Consider the following 13,732-nt stretch of genomic DNA (forward strand, 5'->3'; position numbering starts at 1 on the left):
ACATGGAACGGCGTGTATTCAGTCAGCCAGGTGCACCAGCCCCCGGCCCTGTAACCTCTCCACCCGCATCCCCCGGCCTCTGGAGTGTTCAGCCCTGAGGCAGAAGGGAGGCGTCCAGGAACTACAGAGAGCCCCTTGGTCGCAAAGTCGGGGTGCAAGCAGAGAACACTCCTCCCCCCGAAGATGCTGTAGGACCAACCAAGCTCCCCCGCCATCTCCCAGACTCAAGTCACCTGGATTCACTGACCAGCCCTAACAGTCAACTGCCGCCAGCGCCACCTGGTGGTGACATGGCCACATAGCGGTCCCTACTCGCAGCTGGACTGTGTGATTTGAGAAACCGGAGCAACCGGCTAATTCGTCCCCCTCCCCCCCTTTTCTGGTTAGTCACCTGGGTCGTGTCTACACCTGTGAGGCATCCGGACCATTCCAGGAAGTCCAGGCAGTGAGAGGGAGCTGAGGATTGGCACCCACATGCTCACGCTCACCCCGACTCCACTGCACACGCACACTCACACTCACAGGGACAGCCCTGCCCTCACACCGCTCACACACACTCACACACACCTTCACACAGCTGGTGCTTACGCCACCTCACGCACACCACAAACGCTCTAGAATCACCCGTCCTGGGATGGCTGCCCCGGGAGAGAGCAGCCCAGGAAAGGGAGAGCCCTCTGCACATGGCAAGGAGCGTGGGCTCTGGGGTGATGGATGAGCTTGTGCTTAGAAAGGTTTCATAGGTCCCATGCAGACCTCCCCGGGCAGAGGACCTCACCGGCTGAATACACACAGTGCCATGTGGGAGGGGATCTGGGTCCGAACCTCTGGTCCCCCACCTGAAGGGGGAGAAGCTTCATGAGCAGTGAAGCAGGTCTGCAGATGTCTCTCTGTCTTCCCCTTTCTACCTCTCGCTCCCCTCTCAATTTCTCTCTGTCCTATCTAATAAAAAAAAGGGGAGGAGAGGTGGGGTTAGATAGCACAATGGTGTCCTGGAGCCTCCCCTCCCCAGAGCCCTGCCCCACTAGGGAAAGACAGAAACAGGCTGGGGGGGGGGGGGAATCCACCTGCCAGCACCCATGTCCTGTAAAGAAGCAGTGACAGAAGCCAGACCTCCCCCTTCTGCTCCCCATAAAGAATTTGGGCCCATGCTCCCAGAGGGATAAATGTTAGGGGAAGGTGACCGGAGGGCTCTGTACCCCCATTCCACCAGGACCTAAAGCCTTTGTCACCAAGAATCTTTGTCTTTATCCCATCACTGAAAGGAAAGGGAATCCAGAAAACACCAGAGGAAGCCAGGCAGGGTTTGTCTTACCTGAGAGAGAGGAGATAAAAGGGGAAGGATAAATAGCAATGGCTGCAGATGAGACTAAGAAGGGAAGTGAAATGGGGGCCAAGCGGTGGTGCGCCTGTTTAAGCGCACATAGTATTATGCACAAAGATACTGGCAAGGACCTGGGTTCAAGTCCCTGGCTCCCCACCTGCAGGGGGGTTTCTTCAGAAGCAGGAAAGCAGGTCTATAGGTATTTTTCTCTCTATCTCCCCTTCCCCTCTCAATTTCTCTCCATCCTATCTAATAAAAAAGGGGGGCAAGGCAAACAGATGCAGGGGATTCACAGTGCCAGCACCAGGCCCCAGTGACTGGAGCAAAAATTTTAAAAAGAAAGGAATTGAAGACAGGAATGTAGGACAAAGTGGGCAAAAAGAATATATATATCTATCCAGCCCATATCTGTGGCCTTAGGAGAACCATTGCAGTTTCCAGTGGAGGGAGGGAATGAGGACACAGAACTCTCTCGTGGTGGGAACGGTGTGAAATTACAACCCAACTATCTTATAATTTTGTAAATCACTAAGTAAAAAAATTTAAATAAAAAAAATGTGTGCTAGGCAAGGCCACAAGGTGACACACCTGGCAGAGCACACGTGTGTCTAGATCATGTGCAAAGACCTGGGTTCAAGTCCCCCTACCTCCACCTGCAGTGGGGATGCAGCCTGAGCAGTGCTGCGGGTGTCTCTCCTTTCTGTCTCTAGCCCCCTCTTCATTTCTCTCTGTCTCGCACCCACTATTAAAAGAAAGAGGAGGAAACAATGAAAATGCCACTAGAAGGGGGGGGGGGGAATAGCATAATAGTTATGCAAAGGGACTCTCATGCCAGAGGCTCCAAAGCCCCAGGTTCAGTCCCCTGCACCACCATCAGCCAGAGCTGAGCAATAAAAAAAAAAGAAAGAAAGAAAGAAAGAAAGGAGAAAGAAAGAAAGAAAGAAAGAAAGAAAGAAAGAAAGAAAGAAAGATAATGCCACTTGAAGTGATAGAGTCACTGCAGGTCCGAAGCCCCAACAATAACGGTGATGGCAGAGAGAGAGAGGAGAGAGGAGAGAGGAGAGAGGAGAGAGGAGAGAGGAGAGAGAGAGAGAGAGAGAGAAAGGGAGACAGAGAGAAAGAGGAAGCCAGGCTGACTGGCTGTTTTCTTTCTTTCTTTTTCTTTCTTTTTTTTTTTTTTTGCAGTCGCTGGAGCTCCGTGCCATGCCAGCACTATGAATCCACTACTTCTGGCTGCCATTTTTTTTTTCTTTTCATTCGCTAGGACAAAGAGAAATTGAGAAATAGGAAATTGAGAGAAATACGGACACCTGTAGACGTGCTTCTTCACCACCTGTGACGCGTCCCCGCTGTAGGCGCGGAGCGGGGGCTCAGACCCGGGTCCTTGCTCGTATCCTTGTACGTGACGCTACGTGCACTTAACTGGGGCGCTGTTTGCCCAGGGCTGTTTGCTTTCTCCAGAATCTGGCTAACCCTGGGGTTTCTTCCAGAATCAGCTCTGCCCCAGAGAGGAGCGTCCAGATGACAGAACACAACAGAAAGGTGAATCCTTTCACTCAGGACGTGTCACTGGATGTTGCTCCCCCTCACGCCCCTTAGCCAGGACTTCGCGGTTCCTAGGAAGACCTTAGAAAAGCAAAATAAAATAAAATTTAAAAACGCAGGATCCAAAGAAATGAGCAAAAAATAAAATAAAAATCAAAGCCTTGAGGAGATAATAAGAAAAAAAATGCTCCATCTTTTCTTGATGGACAGCATTAAGGTTGGTCTTCAAGGTGTTCAAGCAGGCTGGACGATGGGCAGCCAGTTCAGCACGTTACCAGGTTCAAGCCCCCGTCCCCACCTGCGGGCAGGAAGCTTCATGAGTGCTGAAGCAGGGCTGCAGGTGTGGCTCTTTCTTTCTCCTTCCCTATCTCCCTTGTCCCTCTCAATTTCTCTCTGTCTTAACAAATAAAAGGAAATGGGGCAGAAGGGGTGGAGAAAAATGGCCCCTGGGAGCAGTGGATTCATAGTGCCAGCACTGAGCCTCAGTTATAGCCCTGGCGGCCATAAGAGAATAATAATGATGAAAGGGGCAGACAGTGGTGTCCATAAAGAAGCTTCTCGTAGCCGGCGACATGCTCGGCCCGCTGCAGAGGCCTCCTGCGTGGGTCTCTCTAACGTGTGGCAGGTCTGTCTCAGGCTGGGACACGTGAGGGCACCCCTCCTCCCCAAGCTCTTGAGCTCTGAGCTGCTGCGACAGGCACCGTGACTCAGTTCCTGGTACCTGCTGTCCAGCCGTCTCTCACACACTGGCTGCTGGAACATTCCGGCCTTCCTCCTCGAGAACAGGGAGACGAGATGGCAGAGATTAGCCCAGGAAGGAATGTGGTGTCGTAACCCGTCCCTCCTGCCTTAAGAGGCAGAGCCAAGTCCGTCAGAGAGCCGGGAGAACAAGTCCCTGGGGTGATAACAAGTGGGAGGTGGTCTACTAGAACCCTCTGTCCACCATCACTGACCGCCCCCACTGGGAATGTCATCATAAGCACTTTTGTGGTCCCTCCAGGACTTTGCCCGCACAATGAAGTAGCAACAGAAGGGAGACTGGGTCAGCCTGCTCTGCCTCTCGAGGAAGACGGGTCCTGAAATGAGAGCAACCTAGAATGTTCCCAGCTGTGACCATGGACTGCGAGCTCTGACAGGGACTCGGAGGTCATACAGGCTCCTGTGCTTAATACAAACAGACATGGGCCCTGGGTCAGATTAATGTGGTAAACAGTTAACGGTACTTCTGTATCTTCTGCAAGTGTGGAAGCTACTCTCCGTCCTAATCCAGCTCTCTAGCTCTATGTTGACTCTGACTGACACCATATTCCCAGACAAGACTTTTAGTCCACCTGCATGTTAGCTGTTGGGCTCAGGCAAAAATTACTAAAGTCATGGGCCCCTTGGAACAGACCTAAAATAGACTTCCTAGCTTCTTTCTTTTTTAAAATTTTTTGTATTATCTTTGTTTGTTTATTGGATAGAGACAGCCAGAAACTGAGAGGGAAGGGGGTGATACAGAGGGAGAGAGACAGACATCTGCAGCCCTGCTTCACCACTCCCAAAGCTTTCCCCTTGCAGGTGGGGACTGGGGACTCAAACCCGGGTCCCTGAGCACTGTAACGTGTGCTCAACCAGGTGTGCCACCAACACCTGGTCCCTTCTAGCTTCTTTCTACTCTAAGATTCCAAAATTCATCTGCTCTACTCCTACCTTTGGGTTCCTGTTTATTGAACAATTTGTTCTGCTTTATGTCTTGCCGCCTTTCAGCTACCAAGATGCCATGACGCCAACCTGACTTCCCTGGGCAGACAACCTCATCAGTGTGTCCTGGAACCTCCCCTCCCCAAGGCCCTGCCCCACTAGGGAGAGACAGAGACAGGCTGGGGGTGTGGATCCACCTGCCAACACCCATGTCCAGCAGAGTAGCTACTACATAAGCCAGAATTTCCACTTTCTGCATCCCAAAAGGAATTTTGGCCCATACTCCCAGTGGGGTAAATGATAAGTTTCCAGTGCGGGTGGGGACAGGGAACTCTGATGGTGGGGACTGTGTGGAATTGTACCCGTTATCTTACAATCTTGTAAATCATTATTAAACTTTTTTTACATGGGGGGTGAGACACTGAGAAGGTGTGCCTGTTAGCTGCCAGAGTGTGACAGGCAGGAGACAGCTGTGGTCCCTGGGGATGGCCCCAGGGGACAAGGACGAAAACTGGCCAGCTTTTGGCCACACCACACTTCCATGTGTCCCTCCAGAATCTTTGGTTCTCATTAAGTCAGTAGCAAAGGCCCCGTATGTGAGTGATTTGGTATGAGGGGTGGTGTAAACAGTTGCTGACCTATGGGCCTGAGCTCAGTATCTCACACGAGGGTTTCATCAGCCGTATGTATGACACACACGTCCATCTAGGGGTGTGCTCCTCCAGAAAGCTTTCCTCACACCTCACAAACCAAGGCAAATCTTGGAAGGGAAAGCAGCTTCCTGAGCCAAGTGTCAGGAGACTCCCACTTCTTAACCCTTCACTGGGAACAAAGGCTCAAAGAAATCCTAGCTCCTCTCAGACAAAAACTCACTTAACTGAATGTGACTCAGTCAATTTGTGGTCACCATGAACCAACCCCAGGTGTGTGTGTGTGTGTGTGTGTGTGTGTGTGTGTGTGTGTGTGTGTGTGTGAACTGGCCCAATATTTCACGTTGAGGTCACATTTAACTGGAGCATCCAATGCATGATGGTGGAGGGGCCGAAGCTGGGATGAGAGCGTTTTGCAACCCAGAAGGAGATCAGAAATGGCTCCCATGTGTCACAACTGTACTGTGATTATCCATTAGCTCCCCAATAAAATGATTTTTAAAAAGGAGCCAGAATAAGACCCCACCAATGTGTCCTGGAGCTCCGCTTTCCCAGAGCCCCACCCTACTAGGGAAAGAGAGAGGCAGACTGGGAGTATGGACCGACCAGTCAACGCCCATGTTCAGCGGGGAAGCAATTACAGAAGCCAGACCTTCCACCTTCTGCAACCCACAATGACCCTGGGTCCATGCTCCCAGAGGGATAGAGAATAGGAAAGCTGTCAGGGGAGGGGGTGGGATATGGAGATCGGGTGGTGGGAATTGTGTGGAGTTGTACCCCTCCTATCCTAGGGTTTTGTCAATGTCTCCCTCCTTAAATAAAAAAATAATGAAAATAAGAAAGGAACCAGAAAACCAAACAGTGAGGCAGGACCCTGGCTCTTACAGGGCGCCTCTCCCTGGTCCCTCCTGCCCATTTCGCGCTGGTCCATTCTAAAGCGTGCAGGCTGGGTCACTGGAGTGTCACTGACTTGCCTCTGGCGATGTGGTGTGACCACCGTTAGTGAGTTGTGATGGGTGATGGTCCCTCAGCTCCATCGCTGCTGCCCAGTCCCCTCCTGCAGGTACCAGCCCCGTCAGCAGCCCTGCCCTGCCCCCGAGCCCACCCTCAGCCGTGCTAAACCTCCCTTCTTCTCCACAGGCATGACGTGCCAGGCTCGCAGCTCCTACATCACCAGTGAGATCTTGTGGGGGTACCGCTTCACCCCAGTCCTGACGCTGGAGGATGGATTCTACGAAGTGGACTACAACAGCTTCCACGAGACCTACGAGACCAGCACCCCTTCCCTCAGTGCTAAAGAGCTGGCCGAGTTGGCCAGCAGGGCTGAGCTGCCTGTCAGCTGGTCCGTGTCCAGCAAACTCAACCAACACGCTGAACTGGAGACGGAAGAGGAAGAGAAGAATGCGGAGGAGCAGACGGAGAGGAACGGAGAAGTGGCCAACCTGGAGAACGAGTCCAAAGTCTAGGCCCCCGGCTGGGCACCCCATCCGCTCTCCCCACCTAACCCCCGACACGTACACGCCCCTCCCCTTGTCTCTCGAGCCTCTGCTTTGTCTCTTTCACTCTGTCTTCTGTTGACACTCTTTCTTTCCGCGTTCTCAGAAAACAGAGCTTCAGGGTGTGAAATGCCTACCTGCCTGCTCTTCAGTAGCTTTGTTTTGTTTTGTTTTTTTCTTTCAGGTTGACAAGGCAGACAGGATTCAGTGAAGGGACCATCATCCTTCGTTAGGGAGGTTAACCTTCTCTCTAAAAACCATGCTTCCCCCTCCTAGTGGTCTAAGCTACCTTCCTGCATGATGCCCGACCACACAGACAAGGGGGCATGACAAGAAAGGTCTCCGTGCCTATTAACCCAGGCAGCGAGGTCTGGAGCAGAGTCCTCAGTGCTCCCGACCCCAGTACCTGCCATCTCCAGGGACAGGTGCTTGTCCCATGTAGGTGTGGCCGTTCCAGGACCCAGGTGAGCTACAGACAAGACACTGTACATAGTTATGCCTTATGTAATTCTATCTTCTTCTTGCGGTGAGTTAACAACCGAGCATGTACAAAAGGTCTGGAGACCGTAACTTCTAATGTACATAGATGTATCATTCATGTAGCTTTAGATCTATGACTTTAGAAATAAGATGCAAAAAAAAAAAAAAAATCAAACAAAAACAAAACAAAGATTCCCAGTGTACAGTAAGCACTCCCTGCTGAGGCCCGTGTTTCCTGAGTGTCTCTGAACCCATCCGCCACAGGGCTTCCTGTGCATGGCCTCCATCCCGTGTCCATAACTGGCCATCGTTCCTGGTAGCTCAGCGAGCCCTTGCTGACGCTTTCATGGAATCTAATAAAGCCATAGGTCTGAGGGAAGTTGGGAGGTCCAGGAGCTGACAAAACCCACCACCCACATGCTGACCTACTGTGAAATGTTTACAAATTGAGGTCTCTTCTTTAAGATCCCAGAGGGCCTCACCGCCTCACGTGGGAGAGAAACCCCCAGAGGACCCACTTGGGCTGTCCAACTCACGTTGGGTGATGTTCATTTGTTTTTTTTTCCACGTGAGCTTTCTCCCCAGGGAGTACAACCATTGGGAAACTTTGCTTCTGCAAAATCACGAACTCAACCACTGTGCCACTCTGTAGGCAGGAGACACGTCAGATGGTGAAGGGTAGGTAAGGTGTGAGAGGGTGGCAGCAGATGGTTACAGCTGCGACACCCACAGAGACATGGAGCCGGCAGTGTGGAGTATGACCCCTGCCTTCCCACACTTGACCCTGTCCCTGCTCTGTCTATTTCTTGCTTTGGCATTGGTCATTTTTTGTTGTTCTTTTACTGTTCATAAGTGACCAGAGTTTAGCAGTCAAGATTACGTCCGCCACCTTTCTGAACGTCTAAGAATTCTCTCCACACTCTACTGCAGATTACAAGTTGAATCCAAAGTGTCTCCCACTCGAAAGTGAAAAAAGCAAACAAAACTTCAGTCTTAATTCATTATAATCTGCAAAGGCAAATGCAGAAGGAGAGAGGAAGACAGGCAGGCAGGCAGGCAGGAAGGAGGAGAGGAAGGTAGAAGGGTATTTTATATTTAAATACATCGAAACGTCAAAATTTAAAAAAGAAATCCCACCTCAGATCAGACTTCCAGGGCAGTGGAGATTCTGTGCTATTGACTTGCTTGCATTCATACACTGTCCTCTCACACCACCTTAAATGTTCACAGACTTGATCCCAGTTCATTTTCAGGTCCTAGTCACCATGTTCAGTCTAGGGCTTTGCACCACAGATGTGAAAGAGCTCAGTGGTCTCCCCTCCCTGTGGCCCTTGCCTTCCCTGTCCCGGGGGCAGGACCTGCCTACCCAAGACCGTGGCCCAGAGACAAGAAAGGAGACTGCTCCACTCAAACTGGGGTTTCTCTCCTCCCACTTGCAAGACCTCTGCTCGGACAACTGCTTCTTGGCATGGATCTGATGGACAACAAAACCCTTGGCCAAAGCCCTTCCCTGTTGGCCAACGTCTCACTCCTTGTATTGAATACCTGGTTTGATTCATCGCACACACGGTGGAGGAGGAGTCTGTGGAAAAGGAAAGAGGAGGAGGGAGCCCCAGGCACCTGGGGGTGTGGCCTTCCCTGGCTGTAGCCCTAGGAGGGAAGCTCTGAGCTTATGTGATGGTCACTCTGCCTCTTCAGTAGACTTGCCAAGCAGGGCTTGGGAACACAAAACAAGACGGGGCCAGGGCTTCACAAAGTCTGCTCATTTAGCTCTTGAAGATTCCCGGGGCCTTCTGTTAACCCGTTACTAAGTCTAGAAGGGCAACACACGCCTGGTGACCAGTTGGGAGAGAAGTCCCAGGTCTTTCAGCACAACCAATCCAAGAGCCTTGATAACCTCTCAGTCATGCGCATGTGTCTGTCCTGTCAGGGCGCCTCCATGTGGGGTCTCTCCTTACGTTTCGCTATCTTTGGAATTCATGTCGGTGGAGTCAGAACATGAACCAAATCCCGTTTTTTGTAGTGTGAGCCTCTAAATCTTTGAGGGAGGCTCCACAGGGACCTTTTACTAGAGTGTCCGCAGCAAACATGTCTATTTTTCTACAATTCTTGATACTGCAGTTTAGCGGTGGATTTTGTGTCAGCTGTTAACATTTGGAAGCAAAAGAAGCTCTTTGAGGCTGAGTTTTCTAAGCAGCAAGTAGGGAATGGTGTCTTATTTTCATTCAGACAGGGGAACAAAGATGATCCTACCCACGTCTACCCCTCCTATCCCATAATACTCGGTTCTCGTTCACCCAGTCGCTCTGTTATCAAATCAAAGTGCCGTGAAAAGAAGTCAAGCCTATGTCAATGCAACAAGACCATCCAAAACAGGGGTCACGTCCGCGGGGGTGTTGTGGTCCCTGGGCTGGTGTCTTGAGTCTCCTTTCCACAAAAGCACGGTGAGGCCCTTCAGCCAGGTAAACGCTTCAACCCCAAAGTCTAGGTTCACCACAGCTGCGCCCGATCTGGGGGGTTGGGGGGGGAGGAAAAAGGCAGATTCAACTGGAAGCATGAGCCCCGCCCCCATCCAAGGGTTGCTTGAGACCCTCAGATTCTTCAAACCCACCCATGTTTACAAGTCAACTTTATGAAATGAATAAAACTATTTATGTTTCTGACTTGACTATGCCCTAGGCGAACTCTGCGCTCTAAGTTTAGCGCACGTGCGCTCACTGTAATGCCCAGCAGTGGCTATCCCTAAACACGGTGACCCAATCTGCCTGATTCATCAGACAGGCACTCCATGTTCATCAAAGGAATCCTCTCTTCCCCCCACTCCCTTCCTCCGGTTGGCCCTCTTTTTGGCTCTTTCCCTAACTCTCCAGTTCCAGATTTGTTTAGTTCAAGACCTTGTGATCCCTAAGAGGCAGGTGAATCCAAATCTTTCCTCCCTCCCCAGTCTATTTCTTAAGCACAATTTTCTCTTCTGGCTTTACCTGAACTAAAACTCAGAGCTATCTATTTCTCGTTAGCCTTCAATTTAAAATCTTTATGGATCCATTTATAAGCTTATATTTTGGAATCTCTAGAGAAACAACTTTCTGCTCCCCCTCTCTCTAGAGTGTGTATATTTCCAGTTGTTGCTATTGATGATGATGCTTTAGATGTAGATCACTTTTACAAAGGTGGGATTTGGTAGACAGAGAAAGAGATCAATAAAAAAGGGGGGGCAGGTGGTGGTGCACCTGGTTAAGTGCCACACTGAAATGCACAAGGATGCAAGTTCAAGCCCCCGGTCACCACCTGCAAGGGGAAAGCTTCATGAGTGGTGAAGCAGGGCTGCAGGTATCTCTCTGTCTCTCTCTCTCTATCTCCCCCCTCCTCTCAATTTCTGGCTGTCTCTATCCAATAAATTAACAAATAAATAAGAAAGGTAGGGGCCAGGTGGTGGCACACCTGGTTGAATGCACATGTTACAGTGAACCCAGGTTTGAGCCCCCAGTCCCCACCTGCAGGGGGAAAGCTTTGCAAGGGGTGAAGCAGGACTGCGGGTGTCTCTCTGTCTCTCTCCCTCTCTATCACCCCTTTCTCTCTCAATTTCTGGCTGTCTCTATCCAATAAATAAAGACAATAAAAATTTGTTTAAAGGCATAGGACAAATTAAAAAGTCTCTGCACATCAAAAACAAAGTACACAAGACAGGGGGGAGCTTAAGAGTATTCCGTATGCTTCTCCAAAGAATGCGAATCATCTGATCAGCTGACTGGCTCAAGATTTTGAAAGTCAGGATGTTCATAGTGACTTGCAAGACAGGCTGCCTGCAGACTGTTATCATTTTCCGTGTTTCTTCCTTAACTTGGGTGATGTATCTTGTGACTGAGAAGACTCGAGAAGGGGGTGCCAGGCAGTGGTGCATGGGATGAAGCATAAGGACCCATGCAAGGATCTGGGTTCAAGCCCCTGACTCCCCACCTGCGGGGGGGGGGGGTGTCACTTCACAAGCGCTGAAGCAGGTCTGCAGGTGTGTCTTTCTCTCTCCCTATCTTCCCTCTCCCCGCTCAATTTCTCTCTGTCCATCAGAAGAAGAGAGAGAGAGAGAGAGAGAGAGAGAGAGGGAGAAGACTCAAGAAGGTGCATGAAAAGTACATGTCCTCCATAAGTGGTGAGCAGCAACTCCTACGATCTCCTTTCACCTGAGGACCACAAAGGCAAATAAATAAATAAATAAATACCCAAAAAAAAAAAAAAAAAAGCCCTAACCAGCACAGGTACAATAAATAATTCACTGAGGCTGTGTTACAACACAGCAAAAAAGTAGGGTCTTGCTTCTGAACAGCAGTGGTCAACTTGTATTTAAGACAATGCTGCCCTTTCCTTTCAAGCTGAGGAAGACACGCCCCTTTCTGAGATTTCTGTCCTGACTGTCTTTGAGTATTGCAGAGGCGTATGGTCATCCAGAAGTCAAAACTCCCTTGGACTGCCAGGAGAGTTGGGCAAAGCACACTGGGGGCTGGAAAAAATGCGACACTGACACATCCTGCTTGGGAGCTTCCAAAGCACTTGCACAATCATCACGTTGAAACCGAAGTCATCACTTGCTTTTTCTGGATGGGGAACTAGGGTCTGGGTCTCATGAATAACATCCCCAGGGTCACAAGACCAGTAAGTCATAAATTCCAGCCTTGAATCCAGGTTCCAGGGCTTGAGCTTTGGGCTGCCTTTCCGACAGAAAAGGTCAGCAAACCGAATCTGCTCACAGAATCTGAGTCCCTGCTTTGTTGAGGCACCACTGGCAAGCTAGGAAGTGATTTTTACATTTTTAATGATGGGGGGGAGACTATTTTGTGGCATGGGAGAAATACAGGAAATGGAAATTTCAGTGTCCATAAATAAAGTTTTATTGGAACACAGTCATGTACACTCATCTATTCTTTGCCAGTGTCTGCTTTTCCATCACACTCAAAGAGACGATGGTTACAGCAGAGACCGTGGGGAGTCGGGGAGGCAGGCGGTAGCACAGAGGGTTAAGCGCAGGTGGCGCAAAGCACAAGGACAGGCGTTAAGAATCCCAGTCTGAGCCCCCGGCTCCCCACCTTCAGGGAAGTCACTTCACAAGCGGTGAAGCAGGTCTGCAGGTGTCTATCTTTCTCTCCCCCGTCTCTGTCTTCCCCTCCTCTCTCCATTTCTCTCTGTCCTATCCAACAATAACGACATCAATAGCAACAATAATAACTACAACAATAAAACAAGAGCAACAAAAAGGGAATAAATAAATAAATATTTTTAAATAAATAAATAAATAAAAATAAAAGAGACCATGAAACCAGAAGAGAATATCTCTATTGTCTGATCCACTACGGTTAAAGTTTGCTGACCTCTATATAATCATGCACCACTAATGCCCCTAAGGACTATTAATTATTAGACCTTGCTCTGTAATTCTAAAAGAGATTCTTAAGCAACGTAGTCATGACATTCTTTTGCAGTGTAAACCTCTCAGAGTTCAAAAATAAATAAATAGATAGATAAATAAATAACAGCACATTTTCCAGTATGTGGAAACAGCTGCTTTTTGAGAACTGGAGAGTTCAGTCATGTGTTCAGGTCTCAAAGAAGCCTTCCTGCTCAGAACCCATCTCCCAACATGGTAAATGAACCTCTCCCCAAGAGTCTAATGGTTAACTCAAGAAGCAGTGTAGTGGCAGTCCGGTGGTAGCGCAGCAGGTTAAGCGCAGGTGGCACAAAGCGCAAGGACCGGCGTAAGGATCCTGGTTCGAGCCCCTGGCTCCCCACCTGCAGGGGAGTCGCTTACAGGCAATGAAGCAGGTCTGCAGGTGTCTGTCTTTCCCCCATTCTGTCTTCCCCTCCTCTCTCCATTTCTCTCTGTCCTATCCAACAACGACGACAACAATAACTACAATAAAAAAGGGCAACAAAAAGGGGAAATAAATATATATTTTTTAATTTTTCTTAAAAAAAGAGGCAACATAGTAAAACTTGTGGAATTCTCAGTCTAGATGCTCCAGGATCAGTGCCACATGCAGGTGGGCGCAAAATGCAGGTGTCTCCTCAGTGAGTGGACCCACACGGACAGTGGCCGTGGTGCCGCCCGAACCCAGCCTCTCTTACCCTCTCGTGGAAGAGAGCAAGACAGGTTGCTAGCCTGTCTCTCGATATTCTTTTACTGATTTTCTTAGCCTACAGCTAATCAACATGATGAAGATGAACCTTGAACGACTAACCACATCTAACGCTTCTAGTTCTGGGGGCCAGGCAGTGGCGCACCTGGTTAAGCGCAAACTGGCTAGGGCGTCTGCCTCACAAAGCATGTGACTCAGGTTCAAACCTCAGTATCACACGCTGTGCTTGGCTCTGGAGGAGGCTTCAGTGTGAAGGTTCCTCTCACCCCACCCCACCCCAGCCCACATCCATGGACTCTCTCAGAGCTAAAAAGCTGCTTGGAGTAGGAAAACCCCAACTCCAAATTCCACAAGAACAGACCCTATAGAACACTGCCTTGCGGTCTTGCAGACCCTCTGCCCCAGGGTGACGGCTGGGCATCCTGGCTG

General features: G+C 49.9%; 1 protein-coding gene across 1 annotated transcript in view; it reads left to right on the top strand.

Moving 5' to 3' along the window:
- The window catches only part of KCNJ6 (potassium inwardly rectifying channel subfamily J member 6), a 45,813-nt gene extending 33,726 nt beyond the window's left edge, over positions 1 to 12,087 (top strand). The window contains exon 2 of the mRNA XM_007532248.3: positions 6,343 to 12,087. Coding sequence (XP_007532310.1) covers positions 6,343 to 6,668 — 326 coding nt within the window. The 3' untranslated portion in view covers positions 6,669 to 12,087. The remainder of the gene's footprint in view (positions 1 to 6,342) is intronic.
- The last annotated feature ends 1,645 nt before the right edge of the window (positions 12,088 to 13,732 follow it).

The sequence above is a fragment of the Erinaceus europaeus genome, unplaced genomic scaffold (genome assembly GCF_950295315.1).
Source record: "Erinaceus europaeus unplaced genomic scaffold, mEriEur2.1 scaffold_539, whole genome shotgun sequence".
NCBI lineage: Eukaryota > Metazoa > Chordata > Mammalia > Eulipotyphla > Erinaceidae > Erinaceus > Erinaceus europaeus.